This window comes from Littorina saxatilis, linkage group LG1, assembly GCF_037325665.1.
Source record: "Littorina saxatilis isolate snail1 linkage group LG1, US_GU_Lsax_2.0, whole genome shotgun sequence".
NCBI classification, from domain to species: domain Eukaryota; kingdom Metazoa; phylum Mollusca; class Gastropoda; order Littorinimorpha; family Littorinidae; genus Littorina; species Littorina saxatilis.
The window spans coordinates 80903234-80924858 of record NC_090245.1 but is presented as its reverse complement, the minus strand read 5'-3'; the positions used below and the strand labels follow the sequence as shown (position 1 = coordinate 80924858).

The 21625-nt window shown below is 42.6% G+C and overlaps 2 protein-coding genes across 4 annotated transcripts in view; one reads left to right on the top strand and one right to left on the bottom strand.

Moving 5' to 3' along the window:
• The window catches only part of LOC138981243 (arrestin domain-containing protein 17-like), a 75134-nt gene extending 65498 nt beyond the window's left edge, over nucleotides 1–9636 (top strand). For all 3 annotated transcript variants that reach the window (XM_070354083.1, XM_070354092.1, XM_070354100.1), the window contains 6 exons: nucleotides 1130–1288; nucleotides 1696–1928; nucleotides 2352–2534; nucleotides 3042–3227; nucleotides 3745–3871; nucleotides 5221–9636. In XM_070354083.1, coding sequence (XP_070210184.1) covers nucleotides 1130–1288; nucleotides 1696–1928; nucleotides 2352–2534; nucleotides 3042–3227; nucleotides 3745–3871; nucleotides 5221–5612 — 1280 coding nt within the window. In that variant the 3' untranslated portion in view covers nucleotides 5613–9636. The remainder of the gene's footprint in view (nucleotides 1–1129; nucleotides 1289–1695; nucleotides 1929–2351; nucleotides 2535–3041; nucleotides 3228–3744; nucleotides 3872–5220) is intronic.
• A 1791-nt stretch (nucleotides 9637–11427) lies between these two features.
• LOC138981230 (uncharacterized) lies at nucleotides 11428–16796 on the bottom strand. Its single transcript, XM_070354077.1, has 2 exons — nucleotides 16294–16796; nucleotides 11428–15207 (listed from the first exon to the last, which is right to left on the bottom strand). Exons 1-2 carry the CDS (start codon nucleotides 16307–16309, stop codon nucleotides 13319–13321), a joined length of 1905 nt encoding a protein of 634 aa, XP_070210178.1. The 5' UTR covers nucleotides 16310–16796; the 3' UTR covers nucleotides 11428–13318.
• Between the last annotated feature and the right edge of the window lie 4829 nt (nucleotides 16797–21625).

Below are 21625 nucleotides of genomic sequence, written 5' to 3'. Positions count from 1 at the left end.
CACGATGTACAATTAATTTTCTCAATGCCTCTATAACAAACAAATATTTAAGAATTAAAGACATAAATTATGCGCGCATACATGTGTGTTGGGGGGGGGGGAGGAGGAGGAAGGGTTAGGGATAGGAAAATCGCACACACACACACACACATACACACACACACACACACACACACACACACACACACACACACACACACACACACTAACGTACGCGAGCGTGGGTCAAAACAACCTGTTGCACGTCAGTTTCAACGCGTAATGCCCAGACCAAGAAAAAAATGGTTTTGTTTACACACACGTACACGAGCGTGGGTCAAAACGACCTGTTGCAAGTCAGTTTCAACGCGTAATGCACAGACCGAAAAAGTTTTTTTGTTTTGTTTTTGTTTCCTCCAAATAACACCGAAATGAATTAACGTTGTGTGTCTCTTCGACGCAGTAACGAAATATTCATCGTGCTTAGAACACTGTAAAATACATTCTAGTGACTGATTCATGTATGCTTTTGTTGCTTTGTACTCTGTTTCCCATGTCAAAGTGGCCAAAGGGGTAAAAGCCAGAAAGTTCAGTCAAAGGTTCCGTGGTCACTGAAAACCACTATCGCAGCATCGGTTAAAAAATGAGCGTATTTCGGTTTTTCGGTTTTGGCAGCATGTGACCTTGCGATCCAGGCGAAAATGAAAACAGATTCTCTCTCTCTCTCTCTCTCTCTCTCTCTCTCTCTCTCTCTCTCTCTCTCTCTCTCTCTCTCTCTCTCTCTCTCTCTCTCTTTCTCTCTCTCTCTCTCTCTCTCTTCTCTTCTCTCTCTCTCTCTCTCTCTCTCTCTCTCTCTCTCTCTCTCTCTCTCTCTCTCTCTCTCTCTCTCTCTGTCTGTCTGTCTGTCTGTCTGTCTGTCTGTCAGCGATCGGTATTGAAAAATACTGTGTTAAAATCGACTTGAATTACGAGTTCGATGCATCCAACGGACGGATCACGTTGCACTGTTTTTGTAAAGGACTAAAATCACTGTGTACACTTATGATCGCGGATCGTTCAATTACCCAACACCCCCCAGCACCCTTTCGCAATGGACCACTTGTAATTAAGTCTCGTCTGATTTATGTTTTCTTTCTTCTCTGTGTTTCAGAAATACGCGTGAGTTTTACCGGGAGATGCCGCATCCAGTGGGCCGAGGCGCAGAAGGCGGCTCCCATGTCAGAGATTCAGTCCACAGCCCTGGATCCTGTGGTGGCTGAGGAGGTCTACGTCAATGACTTCATCACTCTCTTCCCTAGAACAAGAGCTGGTATGTCCGAGGATGGTATGAGTTGAGCGATCCTGTTGTCATGTTGCTGCTTATTGGGCGAAGGAGTGCAAGAACCACTAAAAAACATGATCGGGATTGTATTTATTCAATCATACCAAATGTGAAGAATACCGAGTTTATCACAGGAAAGCAACTTGTCCAAAATCAGAGTGAGAAAACAAATGTTGCAAATTAAAACGTGGGAAAAAGGACGGAACAGAAAGATTAGCAGGAGGGAAGCTTGAGAATAGAAACGAAAAAGAGGAAGAAAGCTAAAACGTTTCGAGATGGGTATTCGTATAGAAGAAATCTTGGTATAATGTTCTGACATTATGACATTAGTCACTAAAAAAAAAAAAACTTCTCAGAAACATAACGTAACGTATTCCGTGTCCTGTCTCCTTCAGGTATGAGGGGCCATCGAAAATACTCCAAAACTACACTGCTGTCTAAAGGCACGCACACTTTCAACTTCGAGTTCCCCGTGCCCGAGACAGTGTCGAGTAGTTTCTCAGGTAACCATGGTTACGTGAAATACACGCTAAAAGCAGTCGTCGAAAGACCCTGGAAGATTGACGTCAACACACGTGGTATCATCGTGGAATCTGACCTTGACCTCAACAATGTCCCTGGAGCTAGCGTAAGTCTCAGTAGCATTTGTTTCAACTTAAAAAGAAAACAGTAGTCTTTTAGGTGCTAGCTTGGCGGTAGCTGAATATGAATAAGGAGCCTTTTTTCTGCGCTGTTCTCTTATTTATTATATCCTTAATAAGCGAACTTCGGAAATAGCTCTGTCAGGTTTGTATGAGTTGTGAAGGAGTGAACACTCTTGGTTTTATTCAGGCAAACTTTCCACACGTGCTCCTTGTCCACGTGTTTCATACACACTCCGGGCTAGTGACTGGCCCATACTGCTACGTTGGCAAGTTTGCTTCAATAAAAGCAAGAGTGTTCACTCTGTCACAACCCATACAATCCCGACCCAGTTATTTCCGAATATTGTCTATGGACATTCATGTTTGTCAACTACTTTTATGTGATTTTTGTGATTTTCTTTTTCCAGGACAGCGTATCTGTGTCAGATGACCTGAAGATCACCACACTTCTGTTTCCTTCCGGCGAGTGCAACGCCACCGTACGGTTGGCGCGCAAAGGGTTCTTGCCAGGGGACACCATTCCCGTGGAGTTTAGGATCCATAACAACTCACACCATGAAATCCACAAAGTGTCACTGAACCTCAAAAGGGTAAGAAGGAGCTTTTGATCGAGGTTTTTTTGCTGAATTTGTGTGTTTGTGTGTATTAAGAACGGTGGTGATGGTGATGGGGGGGGGGAGTTAAAGATAAAGAGTCAGGACAGGGGGATCTATTTCTTTGCTTCGCAGTGTATTGCAGTCTTGTTCATTTTGAGGATTTTGTTTAGTTAGAGCAAGTGTAAAATCCTCACAATTATATTAAGTTGCTGAATTTCTACACCAAGTTAAAGTACTGTGATTTTCTTAGAGTGGGTTGCTCAAAGGATATTTTGGAGAGTGTTTAGTTTCATTACACCAAAATGCAGAGCATTAGGCAATCTTGTGTCCCGAAGCGAAACCTTACTGTTTGTGAAATTGTATGTGATCCATTGAAGACAACCCAAACCAACTGAAAACCAAAGCATGGAAATAATTCCACATCACGAAAAGTTCAATTCCCACAGACTGAATCCGGTGTAGTTAAAATTCAGGACCCTCACCACACAATTATGGTTTCAGGTGGTAATATACAAAGCGGACAAGAGGAAGTGCACAAGTGAGACCATACTGTGCAAAAGCCACCTGGGAAAGATTCCCGCGGAAAAGACATTCGAAGGACTGCACAGAAAACTGAGGGTTCCCATTACCTGTCTACCCTCAGGGTTGCCTGGTTGTAGGCTCATCAACATCAAATACATTTTGGAGGTAAGTGTTAAAAGGGTGATTCCATTTTTTCTTTGAGTGCACGTGTATTAAGCGGTGCATGCCCTTCTTAACTGTGGTCACTGGTTCAGTTCGACAGTGTAAACAAGAGTCCCAATCGACATGTAACTGGACACCACACAGAAGTTACTGTACTTGTTAGTTTGTTTGTTTTTTAAATGGCATTTTGGATATGAATGGTTAGAATACTGTGGATGGTGTATGCGTGTGCTGACTCCTTTGTCGTTGCGTTTTGTATACTCTGTTTTGGTGAACATGTGTGTAGCCATCGTGTTTATTGCCATAGCTTGTCTTCAAGTGTTTCCGTGAGTATCACCGTCTTTGAACCTGAATATATTCCAGTGGGTGAGCCAGTATCTCTAATAGTGTACAGTGACATATCTTGCAGACAGTGTCTTCGTGTTCTGTAAAACTGAGTATCTTGTGGACAGTGTCTTCGTTTTCTGTAAAACTAGTCAACAACTAGTGTACAACAACCCTTTTGTTTTATCTTCCACAGTTGAAAATCAAGCCATCTCTTCTCTCTCTGAAACGACTGAAACTTCACACTCCAATCATTATTGGAACAAAAGATCTAGATTGCACGACCTACTTTGATAGCCCGCCAGACTACGAGTCCTGTTGTCGTAAGTTTCTTTGTTTGTTTGTTCATAAAATTAAGCAAATAGCTTTTAAAATTCAGTCCTTTCCGTGAAAACAACTAGGCTTATGACCATCTGGGATCTGGCCAAGCTTTTACATGGGATAGGTCCCACCCTCCACTTGGACACATACAAAACAATTAATTCAAATTTACCCCATGCTCCCCAGCATGTCGTAAGAGGCGACTAACGGATTCTGTTTCTCCTTTTACCCTTGTTAAGTGTTTCTTGTATAGAATATAGTCAATGTTTGTCAATTGACAAGTGGCTCTATCCCATCAACCCCCTTCCCTCCGTCGCGATATAACCTTGAATGGTTGAAAACGACGTTAAACACCAAATAAAGAAAGAAAGTCAATGTTTGTAAAGATTTTAGTCAAGCAGTATGTAAGAAATGTTAAGTCCTTTGTACTGGAAACTTGCATCCTCCCAGTAAGGTGATATATTGTACTACGTTGCAAGCCCCTAAAGCAAATATTTGATTAGTGCTTTTGTGAACAAGAAACAATTGACAAGTGGCTCTATCCCATCTCCCCCCTTCCCTCCGTCGCGATATAACCTTGAATGGTTGAAAACGACGTTAAACACCAAATAAAGAAAGAAAGAATTAATTCAAATCCTGACTGTTGATGGATTCATTTCACAGATTATCACTCTTGTCCACCACGACATTATCTAATTTGTTTTTTAAGTCCCGCTGTGCACAGAACATTCCGAGGATCTTGATGTACAGTAGGTGTCCAAGTACAGGTATGGTCTTATCCTCTATAATAATCCTGACCAGAACTGAGATGGTGAGTCGAACTGTCTCTTTAAGCATATGAGGCTTTTTTGTGGCATAAAGTTTGTTCTTTCGTGTCTCTTTGTTCACAGTTAGTAAGCTTGGTTCATGGACAAGATGTGTATGTTTGTGACATGTTAATTAAGTTACGCCTACTGAAATTTGAAGACTCAATAAGCTTCATTATAAGTCTGAAGGTACGTACTATTACACTTGTGATTAAACGATGCATATTATAAAAGCATTCAGGGTTAATTTAAGTGTTATTGTGTGTTTCCTTCTGGTTTATTTCTATTAATTTGTGTTAATTATTAATCACATGCAGCAGCTGGCTTCATTGCTGATCTTTCTTTTTTTGTGAGAATGATATCATTTAATTCACCAAGAGGCTTATTTAACCAACAACCCCCAAAATCATGTATGTACGTGTCAGATTTGATTGTGCAGGGGGAGAGGGAACTAAAACCCAGCAAGATTTGTTTTTGGAAGGCTCTCACACGCGTATTGAAAACGACCCGTTAACATGTGCGTGTTGATTGTTTTTATTTTTCAGCGCCAAGCTACGAAGACGTACTGGCCTCGAGTTCGCAACCGCTCTCCCCCACCTCCCCTTCACCCTTCTCCTGCCCCTTCCCATCGTTACAAGAACCCCCCTCACCGGTGTCACCTCAAACCAGCTCCCCATGGAACCAAGACGAAGATGACCCGACTCCACGTCGCTTCTCTAACGTCGAACCTCGTATGACGGTGTTGAGGCAAATTAGTTCCCCTTCGACTGAGGAGGTAGAGAGTATTTGTCCCCCTGTTCGTCCGCGGGCCCACACCACTTCATCCCATGACATGACACACAAGAGGGGGAGTTGGCTAGTTGCCCCCCAGAAGGAGGGAGGAACCAGTGAGGAACAAGACTTGATGGGGTCAATTGAATCTCTTCATTGCATGTAAGCAAAAACAACAAAAACTAAAAGATACATCTCGAACAGCTTCTTGTCACAATTCTCCACAGGTACGTGAACGAAAAGGGCTTCGCTATTTTTCGAATGCCCTAGTTGTCAAAAGAACAACGGAAACAGGTGTTTTTACTCTTGGTTCACATTGGGGTTTTACATTCAAAGACTTGCCTGATTTGTTTCATTAGATGTGGTTTTACAGTATACTTTACTGCTTCTATAAACAATACTCAAACAAGTTTATATTTACACCTGTCGCATTTAATGTTATCCAGATGTCGTTGCTTTTTTACATTTAGTCAAGTTTTGACTAAATGTTTTAACATAGAGGGGGAATCAAGACGAGGGTCGTGGTGTGTGTGTGTGTGTGTGTGTGTGTGTGTGTGTGTGTGTGTGTGTGTGTGTGTGTGTGTGTGTGGAGCGATTCAGACTAAACTACTGGACCGATCTTTATGAAATTTGACATGAGAGTTCCTGGGAATGATATCCCCGGCCTTTCTTTTTCATTTTTTCGATAAATACCTTTGATGACGTCATATCCGGCTTTTTGTAAAAGTTGGGGCGGCACTGTCACACCCTCATTTTTCAATCAAATTGATTGAAATTTTGGCCAAGCAATCTTCGACAAAGGCCGGACTTTGGTATTGCATTGGTATTGGTGGCTTAAAAACTCATGAATGAGTTTGGTCATTAAAAATCGGAAACTTGTAATTAAAAAAAATGTTTTTTAAACGATCCGAAAACAATTTCATCTTATTCTTCGTCATTTTCTGATTCCAAAAACATATACATATGTTATATTCGGATTAAAAACAAGCTCTGAAAATTAGAAATATGTAAATTATGATTAAAATTAATTTCGCCTTGCGCGACTTGTTGATTATGTTACGTAAAGCTATGCGCAGCTTGCAAAAGGTTCTATTGTTGTTTCTTGTTGCACGTTTTTACAGGTATGTGTCTAAAGAAAGAAAACCAACCATGTTTTATGATTTTCTCAGAATGTGAAAAAGTTCCTGAACTCGTCATGCTGTCGTTCTAAACCACCCTAGTTCGAATCAGCTTCAGCTGTGCGTCACAAGAGTGAATGAAAAAGAGAGATAACACAATATGGTGTCCAACATGAGAACGTGAATCATATACAATGCATATGCGGTGTTGTGCCCAGACTCAGAGAACAAAAGGTCAGTTGGACCGGGATTCAAAATATGTATCGATCAAAATGACCTGGCAGCAAAAAAGTTGTGTCAAAAGACATCCCACGTTTAAAAGCTATCGGACATTCGACCGGCCGGGGTCAGAACGAAGCATCAAATCAAAAAAGTATGCGTAAATGACCGAAGACCAAGGTCTGGGAACAACTCTGTATATGCAGTAAACGTACAAGCTATCACATTAAGATGTATGGTGTCAGAAATCAAGAGTCATAAACAGTGTTTTAAAAGACTTTTATTGCAAAGACACATTAATAAAATAAAAAGTGATCATCAGTGATTATAATACAACATCAAAAATTAACCAAATGGAAGGGTGCCGTCTCAGTACTACATGTATCTGAAGTTTCATGTAAATCCGGTGTTAACTTGTATACGTTTTGTTATAATGTTATGATGCCATGGCATCGAATTTCAGGCTCTTTTTAAAATGATTAATGTTGTATCTTCCACTATTTTGTGAAATGTAAACCGTGCTAAAAATGTGTGTACATGTATTATTGCATCGTGTGCTCTGCTCTCTCTCTAGCGACTGTTAAAAGTCCAATAGTGATTTTTGACTGGAAATTACTACACCTACAACATTATTTCTGATAAATATTTCAACAATATTCTGTGTATGCCTTTATAAAAAAATATATATATTTGTCCAGGATTTATCCATAAGATTCTTTTTTTTCAATGCGAGTTTGCAGTGGCTTAAAATTGTATTCTGTGTAGACCCTTCCACCAGCATCTTAGACCACTCTTTGTACTTTTTCTTTTAAAAGATGATTGTCATTTGTTTTACCTCATGTCTGCCCTGCGTGTGATGGTGTGATCGTGACTGCTGTAGTGTGGGCGTGTGTGTGTTGGTGTGTATGTCAGTGAATGTGTGGGCGTGTGTGTGTGTGTGTCAGTGTGTGTGTGGGTGTGTGTGTGTGCGTGATTTTACCAACACTACGCTAAATTCCTTGTGCTTTAAATGTTTTTTTAATGTCACTTGGCTCAATAAATACTGTATTCTGTATTCTGTATCCAGTTGCTACTTCTTGTAAAGAAATTGTGCAGTGAAATTGTCCAGGATTTCCGTTACTTTGATAGGTCTCGGGAAGGGTGTGTGTGTGTGAGTGTGTGTTTTCAATTGTTTGGCTTCCGTGTTGTTCTTTTTACATTTAGTCAAGTTTTTACTAAATGTTTTAACATAGAGGGGGAATCGAGACGAGGGTCGTGGTGTATGTGTGTGTGTGTGTGTGTGTGTCTGTGTCTGTGTCTGTGCGTGTGTGTGTGTGTAGAGCGATTCAGACCAAACTACTGGACCGATCTTTATGAAATTTGACATGAGAGTTCCTGGGAATGATATCCCCGGACGTTTTTTTTTTCTTCTTTTTTTCGATAAATACTTTTGATGACGTCATATCCGGCTTTTTGTAAAAGTTGAGGCGGCACTGTCACACCCTCAATTTTCAATAAAATTGATTGAAATTGTTGTAAAGCAATCTTCGACGAAGGCCGGACTTCGGTATTGTATTTCAGCTTGGTGGCTTAAAAATTAATTGATGACTTTGGTCATTAAAAATCTGAAAATTGTAATACATTTTTTGTTATATAAAACGATCCAAATTTACGTTCATCTTATTCTACATCATTTCCTGATTCCAAAAACATATAAATATGTTATATTTGGATTAAAAACAAGCTCTAAAAATTAAAAATATAAAAATTATGATCAAAATTAAATTTCATCTTATTCCTTGTCGGTTCCTGATTCCAAAAACATATAGATATGATATGTTTGGATTAAAAACACGCTCAGAAAGTTAAAACGAAGAGAGGTACAGAAAAGCGTGCTATGCAGCACAGCGAAACCACTACCGCGCAGAACAGGCTCGTCAGTTTCACTCCGTTATGCACAAGCGGCGGACTACGGTCATTGTGAAAAAATGCAGTGCGTTCAGTTTCATTCTGTGAGTTCCACAGCTTGACTAAATGTAGTAATTTCGCCTTACGCGACTTGTTTGCTATTGTTTTCAGATACTGAACGCTTTGGCATGTTCTCTGTCACTGCCTTGTTGATACATGCATTGCGTGTTCTTGATTTATTACTTCCATAAGAAAGTAAAAACAAACATACATATTTTCATTTTGATATGAACATTTGTTTAAAAAAATTTGTTTTGCCTAATAATTTTGAACAGAAATTTTTCACTGAATTATGGTGGATTATAAAATATAATCTTCCGTTCCCTGGAGTGTCTGTAAATTCAGATGTGGATCGAGCCGTGAATGCTGGGACGGGGCGGTGTGAGTGCATACTGGGACAAGAAACGAGAATCGGAGAGGCAACAACAACAACAACAACAACAAAATCTCACGTTCCCTTGCCCCACCTTTTCTTTTTCTTTCCCCCAATGTTTTTTTTTTCATAAGACACAATTGACATTCCCATCATGTTAACAATGATAGTGAGTAAAACACAAATGTATTTCAAATGCAGGTCATCGCATATAATGTATATGATGTTTTTGATTCACGTGTTTGTTAACTGTGTGTACTGCTGATGTAAAACATTTGAGTGTAACTTTATTTCTGAGCTGCTGTTGTTATTACTGTGTCTGTCCTCGGTAATTTGTTGACTTTATTATTTAACTTTCGAGTTTTACAACGTTCACTTATACTTCGCAGCTTGTTCGGTGTCTTTTAACATCCGGTCTTTCTCTGTGCAATACTATTTTTGTATGTCTTTATTGAATGTTTTACATTTCCCGGTCGTCTTTTTATATTTCGTAAAAGAAAAAAGAAATAAATTAACAAGTAAAATTGCAAATGTTTCGATTGTTTTAGTTGCTCTATTCTGTATGTACTGTATGTGTGAACGACTTTGTAACGTGTTTGTCAGATGTGTATGTGCGTATGTGTATTTTCTGTTGTTTTGCGCGAAGTTAAGGCATTGAACACACACAAATCCAACATTAACACAGGTTGTTAAGGTGGCATTTTCAGATACTAGGTACACGGGAACGCAGAAGAAGAAGAAGATACCAGGTACAAACAAAGCAAAGCAAATTAACTTTTTAAACGTGAGAAATTGTTAAAACCTACAATATGTATGACTCTTGGTTGGGAGTTACAATCATTTCAATATTGAGCCTACATGAACTCTACACAGCCATCTGTACCTGGTAGCTATACCCCTGTATTCACCATAGTCTCCTCTAGGCAACAACATGAATTCCACAGAGCTTTCGTCTTCCAAAAATGACAAATGATCGAAAGCTTTAACTGCCGCACCACCAGTTTTATGACATACAGACTGTCTCATTCAGACCAACTAAGACAAAGGTGTAAATGAAACTTTCAGTGATGAGCAATGAGTAAAACATAATACGGCATGGTCACCTTGTACATAATATGTAGAATTGTATATCCAAGCAGGAAAAGAAAATCCCGTCTTTACAAACAATGATCGTGCACGCCTCTATAATACAGTATGCAGTTCCGTAACCGCAAGCCTCCTGATATTGCATGTTAAGTTACTAAGGGACACTTAAGAATATAAATCAGACATATGAACAATAATGGGTTCATAAATCTTCTATGGAATTTATAGATATCGATCACAGGCCTGTATCACGGTATAGTTAAGCATGAATTGTAACACACAGACAATGCAATAAGCAAATGCGGCAGAGCGTAAAAAATGATACTAAGAGACTAAGGGACGTAAGTGCTGTTTATACAGACGACACAAAAAGTAAGTGAGAGTTCTTCTTTCTCATAGACAAATAATAAAGTTACAGTTTAACGTATTCAAAAATAATCAGAATAAGGTTTAAGAAAGAAAGACGTTTGTTTAGTGTCATGCTTGTTATTCTCTCGGGTTACTCCTGTTGTCCTCTATATTCAGAGCCCTTTGCTAACACAAACGTTGGAAGCCTGTTTCTAATTTTTGCAAGAGCAACATCACACGAATATCCTGCCGAATCCACTCTTTTGTTTTGTGAGAGGGGTATCATGTCAATAAACTGCCGGATCAAATCAGAAATGTGCACACACAAAAACAGGAGAAGTTACTAGAAAGTTTTCTAACTCAAAGGAGGGGAATATCTTCCATCACCTCCCACGCACTGAGATTGAAATCAAATGGCGTACCACTGTCATGCTCACATCAAAATAGTTACAAATAATTATCGGCACGGCCATTCAAGGTTGGCAATACATAAAAAGTTCACATTTCGCAAAATATATTTTGTCTTGTTCCATTTCTAATTCAACATAAATTTAAAGGTTGCATGCAACCCACAAAAGCTGTATGTGACATCCAAGATTACAAAAACGGTTCCAGTACACTGTGCAATATTCTACAAACACACACACGCACACATGCACGCACACACACACACACAAACACACACAAACACAAACACACACATAGACATAGACATACACACACACACACACACACACACACCACACAGACACATACACACACACACACACACACACACACACGCACGCACGCACACACACACACACACACACACACACACACACTCAATCAATCAATCAATCAATATGAAGCTTATATAGCGCGTATTCCGTGGGTACAGTTCTAAGCGCTTGTCGAAGAGTTGTCAACACAGGACTAACAAAGAAACTAACATCTTCAGACGGACACGAACCCTATCACACACTAGCAAACCCTGGTAAACATACAACAAACAACTGTTTAACAACAATGTACACATCAATAGCTAGGTCCAAACAAAATAATATTAAGCACAAAGAAAACACCTCTCACAGAGCACAGCACAAGAATGTCTTTTGGGGCACAACACATCACGTCGAGCATGAAAGTCGCAGCCAGCTACGGGAAGAACTGAGTCTTCAACCTACTCTTGAACGCGTCAAGAGAGGGGCTCTGGCGAAGCTCAAGCGGCAGGGAGTTCCAGACGGAGGGGCCCGCGGAGGGAAATGCACGCTGACCAGCAAATGCGAGTTTCGAGCGAGGGATGTGGAGGCGGAGAGGGTCAGCAGCAGAACGAAGGGGACGGTCGGAGGGCTGGGTGTACAGGTCCAGGGAGGATTGAAGGTACTCGGGAGCAGAGTCGTTGAGACACTTGTAGACCAGAGTGGACAGTTTGTAGGAGATTCGGGTGTTGACAGGGAGCCAGTGCAAGGAGCGAAGTAGGGGGGTGATGTGGTCTCGCTTCGTCTTCCTCAACGTCAGCCTGGCAGCGGCGTTCTGGACTCGTTGTAGGCCATGAATGGATGAGGCGGGGAGGCCAGCCAGAAGGGAGTTGCAGTAGTCCAGACGACTGAAGATGAGGGAGACAACCAGCTTGACACAGGCGTCGTGGGTGAGGTAGCGACGGATGGACACACACACACAAACACACACACACACACACACACACATACAAACATTGTATACGGGACAGGTATTTGGGTTGTTGTGCCATGTCATTCATGGCTTCTTCGCGCCTTCTAAGGCTGAGTTCATGCAAAACCTTCTCCTTCTTCGTCTTCTTCTTCTTCTTCTTCGCCCTCGTTTTCTTCGTCGTCGTCTTCAGAAATAGTACCGCCGACCACTGTTGCTTCCGCCGCTGGTACTGTAGTTTCTGTTTCACGTGCTGAGAAGAAGCGGTCAAAGTTGGACACCCCGAGAATGTGACAAAAAAACTCGCAGACAGCATCTGCTTGTGCAGGAGAGATCTCAAGCAATGCAGGGGACACTTGGTTTGAATGTCCATCAAACCCCGGGTGATTGTGTGGACTCAGATGTGACTCTTCGGCCTCCGTGCCACCACCAAAGCCATCTGCAAGTAGAACGGAAGGGAAGTCGCAGTAAGTATAGCTCATCAGCATTCTTGGCAGTTCAGAGCCTCGCTGAGTTCGAACCACAACTTTTTTAGGACTGACGGCGCCTTCCTGCGTTGGGGGTAGGAGACAAGGTCCCAAATAAATATCCCGGAACTCTTCTGACAGCGGATTGTCTCCCAGCACAATCATCAACAAGCGGCATTTTTCTGCGTGTTTAAGCGTCTCCCCGCATTCCTGACTGCCAGGCCAGACGTCGTCCGCCATACACGTCACCTTCAACCCACAAACGTCCTTCAAGATAGCCTTCACCTTTGAGGCCTTGGGCTCAAGGTCGTCGTAGTCATCTGGGTCATGGAGAATAGTTACATCCCAGTTCTCGGCGTCTCTGCTCCTGCAACATTCAACGGTTTCGTTGGAATGTTGGTCTCCAAACACATCTTCAAAAGCCCGTCGAAAGCAGTAGTGAGGGTCTAGTTCGCCTTCCTTGGACAACATTCTGTCTCTTGCTGCCAGACAGAAAGACAGCACAGGTACATTAGAAGTGCAGCACTCAATGTTTTCCTCCTTGCATTTATCTAGCAAGGACACGGCTTTTTCGTATTCTCTCTTTCTCGCGTAACACTGAAGTCTCATATTCATCATCTCGGGCAAGTCAGCTGCGTCTGGCTGACCTGTGGCCGAAATCTCGTCAATCTTGTCCAGAAACTCGAGCGTCTGATCTGCTTCGAACATCTTGTACCATAGACGCGCCTTTTACTTTCAAACGCTCCAGTTCAGAAATACAAGTGTCTTGTTCGTTCATATCAAGCAGTGTCCGAAAAGACTCATGTTTCTTAATGAACATCGACCTCAGTGTGCGGTCTTGCTCCAGCAATGTATGTTGTATTTCTAGGGCCTGGTACAGCAGTTCTTTGCCCCGTTGCTGATGCTGTCTTCTTTCTGTTTCATCCTCCTTTTCCCTACTGATCTGCAATTCAATCAGACCTGCTTTCTCGAGGGCAGAAATGTTATTACGTGGGCTGAACACTGATTTATCTTGTCCAACAATTCGCTCGCAGTATATCAGAGCTCCTTCCATGTCACCGATAAGTTTCAGCAAGTTTTGGAGGTGATAGAGCGATGTTGTGTTTTCATCGTTTGAAAGCTTTACGGCCTCTTCAAAATGGAGGATGGCTTGTTTGATATCCTCATCATCAGCTTCTAGCTTTAAGTCACTGCGTCCTGCGCCATTTTCTGACTCTCTTCCTCTGGCTATTGCCTGGCCAGGTTTCTGTTTTTTTCTTGGGTTTCCAATTTGTGACTCATCATGCTTTGGTGCCTCGGTTTCATTTTGGATAAGGTGTTTTGGCTTTTCTTGGTCAACCAACCTAGATTTCCTGTTCCTGGATTGTCGCGTACGCGAAGTCTTGGTTTGTACTTCGTTCTTGTTTTCAAGTGAACAATCTTTCAGTAGCAGAGTTGGCGACACGCTGCCATGTTCAGACGCGAGACTGACTTGCGGCTTAGTCCCATTGCTTGCTGTAAGATCTTTCTGCTCGTGTATGTTTTGCTTCTTGTTTTTGTTCTTTCCCTTATTGTGTCTGGTTTGTTTTTGTGGTCCTATCATTTCCTTGCGTTTTCTCACCTCTGCCAGTCGCTGGTAAACAAGTCCAAGTATGTCGTGGGCAGTACCTGTAGGCCTCTGTTTGACTGACTTAAGCAGCAGTTTCTTAGCTTCTTCTAATTTCCCTGTGTACTTGAGAAACCTACCATAGTTGTTGAGTACACAAACGTCGTCAGGTGCCCACTCATAAGCCTCCTCAAAGCACTGTTGTGCTTTCAAATATTTGTTATTGTTTTTGAGATGCTTCGCCAGACGACGGTCCTCTGTGCATAGTAAAAACCCTAGTTCTGCTGCAGCGTGACCCCGTAATGTGTGAGATGCTGCGTCATCAATCTTGATGTCTTGCAATAACTTAACCGCAGCTTGTGCTTTCTGCAGAACGTCATTCGACGTTACACCATGGCACATTCTAGTGTTGGCGCGGGTCTGTCTGCTCAGTTGCATAGCCAGTCCGAATTTCCAGTCGTACTCATTCGGTTTTTGTCCCACAACCTCTTCGTAAATCCGAACTGCCTTGGCAGTGAATTCTGGACCCAGTCTCCCGAAGCAATATGCTAGTTCTGCTTTGCCGCGGATTTCCAGCTCCTCGTCTTGAATGCTTCTCCAAACCGAGAGTTGTTTCTCGGCCTTCGCTTTGTTCCCCTGTTTCCAGAGCAGCACAGCTAAGTTGGCGTTTGCGATCAAGTTGTCATGGTCCTTTTCAAGAGCACTTTCAGTCTCGGCCTTTGCGGTTTCGTAGTCTTCCAACAACAAAGAGGTGGTTGCAATCAGGTTTGCATCTCGAACGTCCCCCATTGGATTTTGTTCTCTGGGTTCCTCTCGTTCCCCCATTAAACGGGCTCGAACACTCTGCAACCTGGCTTGGGTTATGCCGCTGTCATCTAGCCCGTGCAGCATGAAGGGTAAAAGTTCCTTGTAGAACTTTCTTGTCTGTTTTCGTATGTCTTCACTCCAAGGCGAATGATGTGTTTGACCTGGGAGCAATTACATAATCGAATATAACTGTTAAGTATAAGTTTCAGGGATGACTGTTACATTTCACTCAACACAATCGTTGTTTTTCGCAGGATGTTTTGCTGTTTTGTCTGTTTGCTCGTGTGGATTATGTCGAAAGCTTAAAATTTTAAACAGAATGAGGCAGAGCGATGTTAAGATAGCAAATAACCAGAGGGAAATAATCTTAATCGAAAGCTTAATGTTTTGGTTGTTTATATCTCTTTTTAAGAGCAAGACACAATTCAAATGCATAGTTTGTGTTTTATAGGTTCTATGCTAATTGCCCCCCGGACAAATGCCCCCCCCCCCTCCCAGATCTGCATGTGCGTGATCCTGACCCCTCAGTGAATCCTGACCCCTCCAGCATCTCCCCACCCACCCCATCCCGCCACACCTCACCCCCTACCTAGTGCCTAAAATAACGTGTATATATACTTTCTGCGCTCTGTGTCAGCACTTTTTGTGTGTGTGTAAATAGTACTGTTGACACGTTTTTATATAGAAGCCTACTGTGGTTCTTGTGCTTAGGCTGTGTATTAGTTGTCAGTAATTATTACATGTGCTGATTGTTCTCTTTGCCTGCGCGCGTATAGTATGTTGGTTATGTTTGGTCATAGTATGTTTGCTTATGTTTGGTCGCTATCTTTGCCTGTGCGTGTGTTGTATGTTTGGTCGTTTTCTTTGCCTGTGCATGGTTGGTTATGTTTGGTCGGTTTCTTTGCCTGTGCGTGTATAGTATGCTTGGTCGATGTATGTATTGTAAAGCGCTAAGAGTAGACATTTTTCTAGAATAGCGCTATAAAAGTTTGCATTATTATTATCATTATTATTTACCACATTTTTACTAGACTTTTCAGCAGCAAAGTTCGATTCAGTTTCAAGGCACTAAAATATGTATACACTGATTTTGATTTTCAGCACTAGTTGGGAAATAAGCCAGAAAAAAAAGATATCGTTTCGTGACGTGCAAGTGTTACCAAATAAAACATAGACATGCGTCACATATGAACTGATATGGAGCACTGAAACTAAAAGAACAATGATAACCAGAGAGGAACACTCACCACTTGCCTCTGCCATACTGAGGGCCTTGGAAGAATAGGTGAGATCAATACAACCAGGTCAGGACACAGCGTGATCTGCATTGCCTTTTCTCTTCACGATCCGCCGCTTTAGGAGTAAGGAATATAGACTATTTGCACAAGTGTTCACAAGGTTCTAATCTGCTTTTGAACAATTTGACTTTGAAGCCGACGTAAAGTTAACTCAGCCCACACAGGCATGCATATCAAATGAGTTTGAAGTGGAAACACCACAAACAACCGCCCACTTAGTTTCTCAGCCAGAACATTCCAGTAGTTATGAAAATAACTAGAACACAAAAACTCGGGTTGCGCAAGGCTGCAGCCGTCGTCGGAGACCTGTGATTAGTCAATACAGCTGCTGATGATATTTAATTCAACGGGTTACAATCCGAATGCTTCGATCGATTGATGACGTCAAGGATACGACCGTGCAGGCGTGATATTTCTTCACTTGAAGCAAGCGCAAGCAAGACATCTAGTCTGCACTGCGGACTAATTGGGCGAGTCCACGGACAAAATATGTAACAGTGCATTTGTTGCCTTGTGCGCGGTGTTCTGGGTTGTGCTCATTATAGTTCCTTTGCATAGAGCGTGATTATAAGCTGCACCTGTGCAGAGATTAGAGATCCTTCCAAAACACACACACACACACACACACACGCACACACACACACACACACACACACACGCACGCACACACACACACACACACACACACACACACACACACACACACACACACACACCCTCGAGCGTTAAGACGCGATATCTGAAAAAGTACTGGGTATGGAGATTCATATGTCGATGTTGTTCACTTTGTCAAGTACTCTTCACTGCCCTCAACACCTAGCATGGTACAGAAGAAACTGCAGATGGCGTTGATTTCAGTCTTAGTGAAATGCAAAGAACTCTTTTGCAGACCCGACAGAAGCTCTGAAGGACACAGACAAGAAGGATAACCGCCCAAAACTCGAGGAAATTGCCTCCCTTGTTGGGTCTGAACTACGAACTGTCTTGGAGCTTTGTCTGTTTGTGGGGACTGAGGAGAAAGACATGGCGCCAGGTAACCACAGAGAAACTCTTCCGATGGCTCTGTGTTTCCCAGAACCACCATCAGCAGACGACAGTTGTCGGCTTGTTCCAACACGCCGAACAGTTCGGTGCAGCCAGGGTGAACATCGTCTGACATGCATGTGACACGTAGTCCGCAGGCCTCCGTCAGAACGACCTTGACACTCTGAGCTGCCTGAGCAACGTCATCGTCCTGGGGATCGTGCAGAATGGTCACGTGCCAGGCGTCACTGTCACATGCACCCTCCGCGGGCTGATCAGCGAGGGTTGCACGAGGGAACATGTAGTCAAATGCCCACAGGAAAGTGCTCTGAGCCATCTGCCGGTTAAAGTCGAAGCTGATCCATGTACCGACCATCATCAGTCTGCGCTGACCAGCTAAAACGTAAACCAAAACTGGCAGGCCTGTTAGTCCAGTGTCTCGCAAGTTTTCAAGTTTCCCAGTAGCATCCAAGTAAGTGACGATGGACAGCGCGTTCATGTAGTCTTTCCTTTTAATCAAGCAGCGAAGTTCCATTTCTAAGATATCAGGCCTATCTTCCTTCAACCGCTCATCATCTGGGACTTTCTTCAATGCGTCGAGAGCTTGCTCTTCGTCGCCTATGATGTAGTACAACCTTGCTTCCCTCGTCAGTTTCTCTACGGGAGACAAAGAAGTGTCCCGACGAATGGCATCTAGTAGTATCTTGAAAGAATATCCACGACTTTGCAGATATTGTGTTAGCTCCGGGTTTGTGGCAGAAATGTGGCTCTGCATGTACAACGCCTGTTCAAGCAATTGCAGTCCCTTCTCCTTCAGCGTTTGGTATACACCAGCATTAAGTTGATCTGTGCTCCGCTGTCCACAGCTGGTTAAGGTTTCTCTTCTGTGAGCTGGACGCTTGTCCATCTCGAGGTAAACCAGACCTGCCTTTTCATAGGCACGAATCTGATCAAGTGGATTGTTCAATGACTTGTCCCGACTGAGGATCTGTTTGTACTCATCTATGGCTTCCACCAGCATATTTATTCGGTTATATAGGTTAGCCATTCGAAATCGAGCCAATGTATTTTCTCCATAGGATATTTCGATAGATTTCTGGTAGTAACTCAGAGCAAGATTGTTGTCTTTGCAGCGCTCACATATTTTACATAACTGAAGAAAAGCATTAGCCGTTGGTCTGATATCAATGGACTCTTGGAGCAGTCTGCGTGCTTTATTTTCATTGCAGTATTCTCCCATTACATAGAACTGTCCACACATTGTCAAGACAGAAACATTCGTCGGTGCCAAACGTTCAGCTTCTTGAATACATCTTAGCGGAAAATCCAGAGAGGCAAACGCACCACCAAGCTCTTTTCTTACATCCAAGTACTGGTAGACGAGCAACCCACCGAGTTTTGCGGCTGCTTGTGCCTTAACTAAATTGGACGCGTTGGAAACTTTGACTTCCTGCAGCAACATGGCTGCCTTTTGACCCATCCTCAAAGCGTTGTCTGTGTCAACTCCATGACACATTCTGGAATTGGTGTACAGTGATCGCTGCAACGCGATAGCCAGTCCGAGTTTCCAGTCCATCTCCCCTGGCCTCTGTTTCACCACTTCTTCGAAATACTGTACGGTCAGCTGATCGTAAACAGGTCCGAGGCGCGAGCAGCAATACGCAATCTCAGCTTTGCCCTCAACTTCCCTTTCTCTGAAGAAAGCTTGTTCTTTCAGCTTCTTCAGGTGCGCAATCTGCTCTCTAGCTGTGGATTTGTCGCCCATGTTCCACAGCAAGGTGGCTTTGTTGGCATTGGCGACAAGATTGAGACCATCCATTTTCAGCACCTCCTCTGTTTTGTCCAGGGCCTGCTGGAACTCCTTAACCTGGAACAAGGCAAAGGCGACGAGGTTTGCGTCTCGGGACAGCTCCATGACGGTACCCCCTCCCTGCTCCCTCTCGGTTTCCACTCTGTCTCTGATGCTGCGCCAGCGGTTTCTGTTGATGTTTCTGTAACCTGGCACATTAAGCATGCTGGGGAAGCACTCCAGCTGTCTGTAGAAGTCTTCGTTTTCCAGCTGGACATGCTCCCGCCATGGCAGCGGCGCAACTTGGTCTGCACAGAAAATCAAACTTGGATGGCTGCGAGTTTTTGTATCTATCGCTCATTTGGGACCCTCTGATACTTGTTCCAAAATAATTCAAAAAGTGTGCATATACCGTACAGCCATTTGTTTCTCTGAGAACCCTACACAAACAATTTAAATGTCAATGTATATTTCACACGTGAAGAAGGCGTTTGTCCACAAGATTCAAGAAAAACTGTGATCATCTTGCCACTCAGTACAGTGCTTGAGACTCATTAGATGGAAATGTTTACTATATAATTGTATAGCTTTTATGAAGACCTAATTGATATGCTTTCAGAAAAAAATATTTCTATTGACAAATGTTGATGGAACAAAAAAAATGCAAACTAATCACAGTTGATGCGAAAGTCCAAGTGCCTGTGTATCTAAAGCCAACAATGTACGACCTTCCAAGGAGAAAATATGAAAACTCAAGACTCAACTCAAGACTCAAGACTCAAAATGTTTACTGTCCTCATAAAAACAAGGAAAATTGCCTTACAGTGTCAGGCGATCACAGACATAAAAACATCACATGTATTAAGAATTAAACGAAAACGTATGGGAATGGGGAACACTCAGACTTAGTGTAAGCACTTGGTCAGAATGTTTAAATAGTGGAACAATGACGGGGCACGATGAAATACTAAAAGATAAATGGGAGAGAAAAAGGTCAGGGTGCACCCTCATGGCTATAATGCAGGTGTTGAACTTAGCATAAAATAATGTTTAGTCGTTCGCGCTGCCCCATTTCTTTGCCACTAGTGTTCATAGCAATGTGTGTAAGTGTTGTTCTACGTAACAAATCTATTCCCTCCTCTTCCCAAAAGCAAATCACTCATATCTGCGTTCCTCCGAACTACATCAACCTTTCTGAACACACTTTCACTCAGTAGAAGCTATCTCAATATTAGTGAAAAACACTAATTATTACCGATTAGTTTCAGAACATTGTCATTGAATAACGAATGAATGGCAAGCCAGGTGTTACCACACGATATCCAGTCGTGTGACCGCTTTCTATACAGCGGCAATCTATCTATGCATTTTTATACTAGATGATTACCCGCTTCGCCGGGTACCGGCAAGTAAAGCCGAATACCAGGTTGCGCCTGCCGGGTGTACGCCGGCTTTGCCGGCGCACCGCACGGAGGAAGGGAGATAATCGCGGCTGAAAACACTGGAGAAGATAAGGAAGAGTTACTGGTAGTGGATCCAGACAAAAAAAACAAAATCAGACAAAAAAAACAAAATCGGTTCAGCGCTACGCGCTGAGAGCACGTGTTGAAATATCTCATCGATGAGGTTGTGTCCGGGGTGTAGCTGAATACGGTGTCCAAATTTGAAAAGATCCACCGAGAACTTTGGCCGTGCATCGCGAACAGACAAACAGACAGACAGACAGACACTAGTCGTATATATATATAGACTAGATGATTACCCGCTTCGCCGGGTACCGGCTTCGCCGGGAAGAAGTAGAGCCGAATACCAGGCTGCGCCTGGGACCCGGCTTTGCCGGGTGTACGCCGGCTTCGCCGGCGCACGAAGGAAAGGAGATAAACGCGCAAAACACTGGAGACCTTCTAAAAATAGTAACGTGCAGTGACCTTCTAAAAATAGTAACGTAGTAACGGGAATATGGATTGACGCCACACTGTGTTTTATAAAATAATCATATTATGAAAGCACTTACATTCTTATCTTAGTTGTTATGTATTCATTGTTAGTAAACATCGGCATTATTCATGTTTTACTTTAAACGCAATCATTGTTATTTATAGATCACAGGCACCTGATGTAAGTAGGTCACACACGTGTAAATGTTGTGCCCAGTCCTTGTTTTTGTTTCTGTTATTATTTTAGTTAGCAGGTCTAGTTGAGCACGTATTAAGTATCATGTACCCACTACTAGTCATTGTGCATTTTAGTTAATGGACTGATGATGTCATTTGTATGGAGTCGACGCACGTGCGAGGATATGTATGTGTGGGAGGGGGGGGGCGCGGGAGATGGAAGCTTGCTGTATGTTATGTAATGTATATATTGTGTGTGATACGTGGAAATGTGATACTATTTATTTGCATGTATGATACAGGTACAAATGTAATAATTGTAGGCTTATACTAGTGATTACTGTGTGTGATACAT